This window comes from Astatotilapia calliptera, chromosome 16 (genome assembly GCF_900246225.1).
Source record: "Astatotilapia calliptera chromosome 16, fAstCal1.2, whole genome shotgun sequence".
NCBI classification, from domain to species: Eukaryota; Metazoa; Chordata; class Actinopteri; order Cichliformes; family Cichlidae; genus Astatotilapia; species Astatotilapia calliptera.
Window position 1 is genome coordinate 22312151 of NC_039317.1, and position 9698 is coordinate 22321848.

The window sequence follows — 9698 nt, forward strand, 5'->3', positions numbered from 1 at the left end:
GATTTCAATTGTGTATTCTACATTTATAAACTTATGCTAAGATTTAAGATTAAGTCTGTAATTTGCTTCAATTTATTAAAAATATCATTTTCTGAAGAGGACAGAAAATCACTGATGTAAGCCTTAGGTCTGTTTTTGATGTTAAATTAATGTTAGGTTTCCATTTGAGAAAACCACACATGACCTCATGCACACCAACCAACCGACCAGAAGGTGGATCTGAAAGGGGAACATTTTCCTTTCCTCACCATTAAAAAAACCCCCCAAAAAAACCCTTTCCTCTCTGCCAAAGTGAAATGCGTGTGCTTTTATTAATCCACAGGTGGCGCCATTAATTCAAATCTTAATAAACTCCAAATGTTCAGGGCTGTGTTCAGATATAAAAACACAGAAGACAACATGCCACCATCTAGGGCCGTTTGTTGACATTTTTAATGAATTTTACACTACATTTTGTGTGCTGTGTAGTACATTTGCATGCATTTGACCCATGTACCCACTGAAGACACTAATATGAGCACCAACAAGTGTCATGGAAAAATTAAAAATTAAAAAAAAACCTGAGGGGATGGTTTTGAGTTATCTTGGCAGAGATGAATCACTGAGGTTTGACCTTTAGACTTTGGTAATAAAAAGCCCGTTTCTCTTATCTTTTAACGGCAAATAAATGTAAACAGGAAAAGCAAACATGTCTACGTGAAGAATCAAAACACCCACAGCCACCTTTACATGCTAAGCAAAACCAGCAGTCACATTTCATCCCGCTTCCCCGTTCTCTTTGGTTCCTCTGCCAGTCGGTATAAAAACACAACAGTAAGTTCAAAAAAGGGAAATGTTTATTAGTGTCATAACACAATGATTACATCTGACACATTTGTCATTTAGAAAAAAAAACAAAACAAACATACATAAAGCTTCAATTTGAGATTCTTTCAGTAAAACAATTGTTTATTCTGGGGAAAAATTTTTGCTGATCTCAGCACAACATTCAGACGTCAGATCCATTATGCACCAATTTTTCTCCCCTTCAGATTGATGTCATCGAAGAAGCACAAGTATGCGTGTATGTTTATGTAAGCCTAATGTGAGGATCTCAACCAAAAAACAGTCTGTATCTGTGTGTAGCTGCACTCAGGTCATATCAGAATAAGTGGTGAGGCACATTGACAGTGGGCTGAGTTCTATATGGGTTTTTTTTTCTGTTGCATTAAAGCTACAATGCTTGACAGCAAATAAAGGATCTGATTTTTCGCATTTACGGTTAAATTTTGTGTAAACAATTAAACTATGAAACTCAAATTGTGAGAGTGATTTCTTTCCTCAGCCAAAAAACAAAACAAAAATCACATAACCGAAGTTTTTCAACCCTTCTTCTGTATTTTCTACTATAAATTTGTAGTATAAAAGCACTTGGTCGTCAATACTTTGGTCAGCAACAGATTAACAATAACAAAGATTACTTCTGTGTGACGAACATAAAATGACTTTTAAAAAAATTAAGAAAAAGAAAAATGGAAATGTAAAAAGTGTAGTGGCTTTCTAAAGCTCGGTCCATGTTTACAGTCATATTTCTTGCAGTTTATTTCAAATTGAACATTCACCAGTGCACTCTTCTGCTTTTGTTTGGTTCGACTTGCTGTTGCAAATGTGAAATTTAAACACAAACGTAAGCATAACATTAGAAGTTCTATCAGAAACAAGTTCCCCATTCTTTAACTCATCACTATTGCCATTAATCACCTAAAATCAAATAGTATGAAAACCTTTATGTAAGGAGATTCTGGAGAGGGTTGAAAGGTAACACGTAAAGATCCTTCCATCAAGGCAGGCAACTCTAAAACGAGTCACATGAACCACTGTTTGCAAAGTGCAGCCTGTGTCAACTCAAACTAGTATATTGCTCTGTGTTATTCATTGTGACTGATTGAGAGAGCTAACAACTGAAATATACTGCATGGATAATCCCATGGATCCATTGTGCAATGATAATGCCACATTTTCTTCTTGGACATGTTAATGAAAGCGCAACTAAGGATGAGTGTGTAAATTTGGACTGTCTGAAGTACGAAGGTCAGAAAATCAAGGAAAAGGTTCTATTAAGACACTTGACGTTAAAGAGGCATTGTTCCACTTTCACTTTTTTAATGTGTGTGTGCTTCAACTGAGTATAGCAAAACAAATTAAAGGCAGCATTTGGGTTCCCATCTTTTCTCCACAGGACTACAGTATAATCACTGGCTGTTGGTCCTAGTCTGTACAATCAGAGTATAGTTTTGGTGCAAAGTACGATCGCTTTGGAAAGTTCGGCTCACATTTTGCTGAAACACTCCTTGGCATTGGACCACACCTGGATTCCCTGTAACAGTACACAAGTACCAGAAAAAAGGAGTGACTTAGAGACATTGAAAGACAAGACAGAAATACTAAACAGTTAAGGAGTGGTACTGCTGAACAAAAGACCACATGCTATGAATTTATATACATACACAAAATACACACAAGAATAAATGTCCACACCTTCTTACACATACTGATCTGCATAATGGCGTAGCTTATCAGCGCCTCACGCAAATCTTTGTCTTTCTGCTCTTTAAAATGTTCGATGTCATCCCATGCTGCTCGCACAAACTCCCTGGTGGCACAATCACAAAGACGCATGATACTGTTAGTCTGTTTGCGTGGAGAAGAAGCACAGGGAGAAGAACAAAGGAAGAGGTAGAGGAAGAAGAAAAGAAAAACAATGCAGCATTTGCTTTGTTCCTTATTCTTATTAGGTTCTAGTTCCTGTATTTTCTACTGATACCACTGGCTTTTGTTTTTCCGTTGAAAAAAACAAAAAGAAATTGAATAGAACTACTTTTTAATTACACACAGAACCTCAATTTGTCTCTCAACACTTTCAGCAAATACCTCAGTTCACCAGTTTGTGCTGGGGAAAAAATTATCTAGTCTCCTGTTATTATTCTTTGCATTTATGTTGTTCAGTTGCCACAGTTCAGTCAGAAAACAGTCAGATTATGTGCTATATTTTTCACACAGAGGAAGAACAGTGAGGAAGAGAAATTTAAAATAGGGATAATTTCAAAATAGGTAAGTGGTTGATAAGATAGTGTTGTGCTTACTGGCACTCGGTGTTCTTCTCCTTGACCGTTTCCTCTCCTTCCTGAATACTCTGCTCCAGGGCTGCTAACCTGCTCTCTTTTTGCTCCGGGCTCTCTTGGCCAAATAATTTACTGGTCATTCCCTTCAAAGAAAAGATTCGCACCGTCTGCACTCACACACAAACAGACACACACGGAAAAACAAATGCACGCATTAAATTATGTTCACGACAATTTGGATCACAACGGTGTTTTTGAACACACGCCCACTTCTGGTTCTTAATTTGCACATATCGTGCGAGGAGAAAGACAGATTATAAGCCAGAGTGTGTGAAAGTGTGTTACCCCGGTTGCCAGCTCTTCTTTCTGTTGTTTCTTTTGGGCAAGGTCCTGAGCTGCCATCTCCAATTCATACTGAATCAGCTCATGTTTTCTGCACACTGACCTTAACGCACACACAAATTCAGACATATTTTAAACCCTGACAGTCCCAAAACATGAATGCATTCTGCTACAAAGGCTATAACAGTCAACAGAATGTATTTACATTTACTGTAAATAAAGATGTGGGCTGCGTCGGATCTACAAAACTGACACTCTTTTCTCTGCTGAATGATGTTTTAATGCTTACAATAAAATTCAATTCATTCAGAAGAATAGATTTTTAGCAAACATAAAATAAGAGATATAGTGTCAGAAATGTGTGCTGCATCACTACAGACCAATTAAGAGGAATAAAGCATGAAGTTACACACTGACCAAAACAACCCTTGTGTGTTTGTGAAAGAGGAAAAACAAAACAAAATAAGGAATAGATGAGGTGGAAGGTAAAGCATGAAAAACAAAATGTCCAGGCTTTCCAAGTTATGCAAGCAGAAGCCTTGTTGGTATGAAGTCTCCTTTTACTGTTTACATGACTGTGCTATGGAAGACATTAACCTTTCCAGATATTAACAAAGATAATGATGGCTTCCTGTTCCTGCTATAAATCACTGCTGCATCGGTAACTGAGCTAGAATACCTGCTTCAGCACAGTGATTATTGTATTATGCCTAACGTCTAATTCCATGTTTTTACATATGGTGAGATTCATGTATGCAACTTTTATGCAAAATGTAATAAAATGACAGCATATTCAGAGCATCTGTCTACCCTGATAAGTGTGTTAACAAAACCATCTTGTAACACAATATAATACCTGACGGCGTCAGTGTAGAAGAGGTATTCTTTGAGCTGGTCTGCAAAGTGCTCTTCCTCCTCCAGAATGTCGTCAATTGATGCAGCATAACTGAGATAACACGCAAAGTCACTGTACAATTGAAGCAATACCAAACAAACATTATGTGTTTGTGTCCATCACCAATTCAGGTAACACCTTTACTTACGTGTCCATGTGGTGTCCAGCACTCTGCAGTCCATCTCCCATCTCTTTCTCTATTGCGCTCCACTCACTAAAGACAGAAAAATGTTCATGTATACTTGACTTGAATGCAGCAGCTCTCTTTGTTCACTAAACAGGAAAATGGCTGTCTGAAATAATGATTGTTTTTAAGTAGTTAAGTATCTATTATATCATGATTACCCAAACAAAAGGAGATTGTGTGGGCATACAGAAACAAAGAAGGCAATTGAGGCATATCTATGAAAAAAGGAATTCCCTAATGACCCACAACAATCCTTTAATACTAAATGCATTATTGCTGCAGGGAAACTTTTTAAGTGACCTAATTCAATATAAGGTAAAATATCATCTGCCTAAAATGTGTTTTTATTCTGCTTATATAAATGGATACAGTAATTTATGCTTGTAACTATAATTTGATACAGTAGAAAACAGAGTAGAACAGGTGTTCCTCACCTGAAAACTCTGCCATAGTTACCATGGACTTTGTAAACTCCATATAGCCTGTCTGCTACTCGCTAGAAGAAAAAAACAAAACTAATCATTAGAAACAGACCTTAGACCGTCTGCTTTAAAAACCTTGAAGAGATACATTTGGCATTAGAGTGCAATTCAATAACTTTCTATTATTCTCAATGTCTTGGATGCAGCCAGCTTTTAAATCACTTTTAAATAATAAATGTTGGCATGCTATGGAGTAGACGTCCAAGATAAAATGGTGAGTGCCCTGGAAAAGAAAGTCAAAATTCTAGGAAAGTAGATACAGATTTTTGTATTTCAGAGACAAAAATGTTGGAATTTGAAGTTCCACAAGCAACCACCAACGGATGCCCACGGTTTGCACAAAGCATCAACTTAAGATAAACCTCAGTCTCTCTAAACAAACGTGCCAAAACTTACCGCTCGAATTCTGAGTAACTGAGAGATGACGCTGTTCAGTTCATCACTGTACTGTTTCAGTGCTGTAAACCGCCTAGAGGCAAAACAAGAAGAAAAGTAACTGATTGAACAGTATTTTCTTTTACATTATTCACTCTAGAAATTTGTTCTTTCAGTTTGCCTTGGAACAGAATAAATTATTACTTAATATGGTGGTAAAAATAGAATTTTCATATTTGTGCTCATAAATATATCCAAGTGATTATCACACATCTTACACCCTGTTTTTGCTGCCTGATTTTATAATGAATATTTCATTTATTTTAGTTATTAAAAATTCCTGAGAAAGTATTTCACAATAGTCTTAAATCTGTCTAAGTTGTGTAACTTGCATAAATCCTAGAAAATGGAAAAATTAGGTTAGGTTTGGCTGTTTTTACACCTACTTGTCAGGATTCTTGACTCTGAACATGGCACTCAGAGACTTGAGTCTGGAATCAGCCTGTTAGGGAAAAGAATTACACACAGCAAAATATACGAAGAAGTGCTTTAAACATAACTCAGTTTGAATTTGTAAAACACACAAAAAATGCGGATATGAAATTCAGATTAAAATGATGAAAACATCAACAGAATCATTTACAGTGTATAAAAGATGGAAGGAGCCACAGGCTGGTTTGGTTTTAAAGCTCTGAGCTGAGATTTGCCACCGTCATGTCATTGTCACCTGCATGCTCATATGCAACTTACTTTTGAACTGGAAATTAGTTCAAAATAAATCACACAGTATTAAGCAGACATGTATTTCTGTCATGTTTGCCACTTGGCCATTAGTTTGTGGCAAGAACAGTTTATACAGGCAAAAAAGCTTACCCTGGTTTATTGTCCTTCTGGACACTGGTGGGACCAATAATTTAAAAAGGGATAATCATACTGAAAGTAGTGATTCAGCCCATAAGCTCATCAGGAAAGTATTTACAGGAGGCATTGATCAAAAGAGTGGGCAGTGGTTTTCCCATGGTCTTCCATGAAACCATAACTTTAGATGCCCCCTGCTGGCCATTAGAAAGAATGCCAGTTTCTGGCACTTCCAACATCAGCTTTCCTTGTCAGACCTGGAAACTACTTGCATCGTTTACACATGTGACCTGAACTTGTGTCTTTCACACTCCATCTGGTTGTACCTTGTCTTGGAAGCCCGTTTCCAAAACCGCATCTCTCCATCCCTTTTCCTAAAGAAATGACAGAAAAAATACATGACAGACTCGAAAGTCAGCCAGATTGTATAACCCCTCTCCAAAAAACAAAAAACGGGGTATTCCAGCTACAAAAGCGGCTGCAATGAAGAGACAAATCTACCAACTATGGGTGCATAAATAGCTCTTAAATTCTTTACAGTTCAGGGTTCATCTTTAACGTCAGTTTGAAATCTGTTATACTGTGAATGTGGAAGGCGTGAATATACTACATGAATGGCAAAAGATCTACACGGACATTATGCAACTTATGTTAGGCTGCTAACCTCTGTAAGAAAGAGGAAGAAAATTTTGTCATTGGAGAGGACCGGATGTGATGCAACACGCAACAGGAAATTTTCCAGGCCAACTCGCCGCCGCTCAACAAAGTCTGGATCTAAGTTGTCTGCTGAAAGCTTGTGCCACACAAACTCGGCCTGTAAGAGACACAAACAAGGGTGGAAACAAAAAAGGTAAATGGCTGAATATTATTTACTATGAAGTTGAAGGTAAGCTGTATTAGTAATAGTCACTTAATAATTTCCATTTAATTCTTTTTTTAAAATTATTGATTAGTCCTTTCCCACCACCTACGCATTACTCACCCTTTTCTCTGGTAGCGGGGGGATGATAATGTAGGGATAGGTGACCAGCAGGTAAGTTCGGAGAAGCTCAAACTCACTGTAGCGTCTCCACAAAGTGTCAGGTGCCGCTGGTGTCCCTCCCTCTGTTTCAGCAGGCCTGGACAAAGACCAATGAGAAAAAAAATTGTATTTCAGGTGTGTCAAAAAAAGTGGTAGATGCTTGAGCTACTACACTTTCATTCATAGCAACTTGCCAGTTGACACAACTGTACTGTACATGATGTGACTATATTTTCCCAGTTCAATACTATAAAAATCAAGACAAAAAGGCAAATTTGTTGTGCAAACTGTAATATATCTGAGGTAAAAAATAAATAAATAAAAAAAACACGCAAAAGAATGCAAAAATGCAAGTGTTCGTACTCCACCTCTCTCTACTTTTTTATAAGCACTAAATATTTGCATATGATGCACCTATGATGCGGACAGAAAAGTGAATGCTTCACTTTACAACCTACCGTATTTCAATCAGGTACACAGTGTATGTTTCCTGCATGTTAACAGTGTTCTTCCCTGTTCTCTTCTCTGCCTCTGCCACATTTATCTCCAGTTTCCTCAACAGAGCCGTCCCTCTTTCCACCATCTGCACACACCAGAATAAATTATGAGTATGGAAGTCAAAAAAAGGTAAACATATGGAAGAGTGTTAGCGGCAACGGACAGGGGCTAAAAGAACAGAAATATGCATTAAACTTGAGTATAAAATAAGGGTCATCTGTTTTGGTTAGCTGGAGATACTATAACAATAGTACAGCACACAGAGTTATGGCAGGCGTGTGCAGGTCACAAGACAAGACCATAATCACCGAAATACTGGGGGGGGAAAGTTGCTTTAGTATTCGGAATTCAATCTTTCTAACAGGTTAGCACTCAAAGAGCAGAATGGGCAACATGGCTAACATAAACTTAGGTTTAGCGTTCAGACTTAATAGCTAGCAAGCTAACGTCAGGAAGACTAAAGTTTAGGACTAAAGTTTGACACAGTCTTCGCAGAAGCAACTTTAAGTCATTTAATTAATTTAACGCTAAGCCGCAGAAGGGAGTAAGCTAAATCTAGCGGGGGAAGCCAGTGAACGTTTCATAAAACTCCGCAGGCTTTTTGTAGAAACAGTGGAAAAGTCTTCGACGCTCCAACTGGCTAACATTAAATTAGGCCCTATTTGAAAGGTTTTCAGCAGTAAAAACAAAAAAGATTTTTAAACCTCAAGTATGGTTATTATGAAGAACAACAAAGGGTACGACCGTATTTATGATGTTGTTCTCAGATTCCGTGGAAGTGATGTCGGTATTACTAATCACTGCTACTTCTTCTCTACTTACAGAGTCTGCCATGGTTATAGGCTGCCAGAGTACTGCCGCCGCCGCTGCTGCTGTCAGCTGAGCTGGCAGTGGACTGGTGCCTGTTTTCTGCGCACGCGCAGTTCACGGCTGGGAAAATGGTTTGCTTTGGGTCTGTGCTTTTGGTTTCGGTGATCATTTGAGCGTTTTAGTATTTGCATCTAGGCAAATTATACGTACGTATTAAGCTGTTATTATCCCACACTCGATCTCACGAGACTAAAGCGTGAGATATATATATATATATATATATATATATATATATATATATATATATATATATATATATATATATATATATATATATATATATATACATACAATAGCAAATTACTCTGCAATCAATGACACCGAATATATAGGTATTTTTTTTAGTTTTAGCATAATTGTTAATGTTCAGATCTTACAGAATTAAGGGGATTTCCCTCGTGATTATGCAAAAACATAAAAAACATAACATGGTTGCACGTGTGAAATAGTTGCACAAGGTGTGTCTACAAGTTGCAAAGCAGCTTTCCATGCAATACTCCTCATTGTTGAACCCATTACCCTTTGCATAGCTTATTCGACACCTTTTTTTTGGCAATACTGACATCTGCTGGTTGGATTGTGGCACTCATTCGTTTCCACCCTATACTTTGTAAACGGTTGGTCTTATTGCAAAATCCCAAGTGTGTAAATGTTCTCCTAAGTGTAAACGTCCATTGAATGATAATAAGCAGTGAGTGTGATATATGTAGACAGTTATCTGAATTTTTGCATTGTGTTTTTGGAACTTTTACCTATTTTGCGTTAGTCTTATTTCAGTATTTCTCCCTTTAATTTAGTCTTGAATCCAATTCTGCTTTCTTTCTCTTGGTTTTATGTTTTTTTTTTTAAATATATGTAGGCTTTGATTTTTTTTCTTTAATTGTGTTACATTTAGCTCTTGCTTTGTATGCTGTGTATTGCCTATTGCAAAGTATCTTTCAACATTTTATTTCGTAAAAAAGGACTGTGCAGTTAAAACAAATGCTTGCTTTCTTATATGGCTAGAACACTAGTTTGTTGGTTAAACATGATATAAAATGTGCTTTTAGCAAATGAAAAAGTAGCAGCC

General features: G+C 37.2%; 1 protein-coding gene across 2 annotated transcripts; it reads right to left on the reverse strand.

The window, feature by feature from the left end:
• Window positions 1-818: 818 nt before the first annotated feature.
• Window positions 819-8711, reverse strand: snx4 (sorting nexin 4). Of its 2 annotated transcripts, none has more exons than XM_026145481.1 (14): window positions 8582-8711; window positions 7720-7844; window positions 7223-7358; window positions 6905-7054; window positions 6567-6614; window positions 5829-5884; window positions 5404-5476; window positions 4960-5021; window positions 4487-4552; window positions 4300-4389; window positions 3447-3546; window positions 3123-3268; window positions 2518-2632; window positions 819-2356 (listed from the first exon to the last, which is right to left on the reverse strand). In XM_026145481.1, the coding sequence occupies exons 1-14, from the start codon at window positions 8591-8593 to the stop codon at window positions 2309-2311; spliced, it is 1227 nt and encodes a 408-aa protein (XP_026001266.1). In that variant the 5' UTR covers window positions 8594-8711; the 3' UTR covers window positions 819-2308. The 2 variants fall into 2 exon arrangements, with proteins under 2 accessions (XP_026001266.1, XP_026001265.1); XM_026145480.1 differs by having other exon boundaries at window positions 8504-8710.
• Between the last annotated feature and the right edge of the window lie 987 nt (window positions 8712-9698).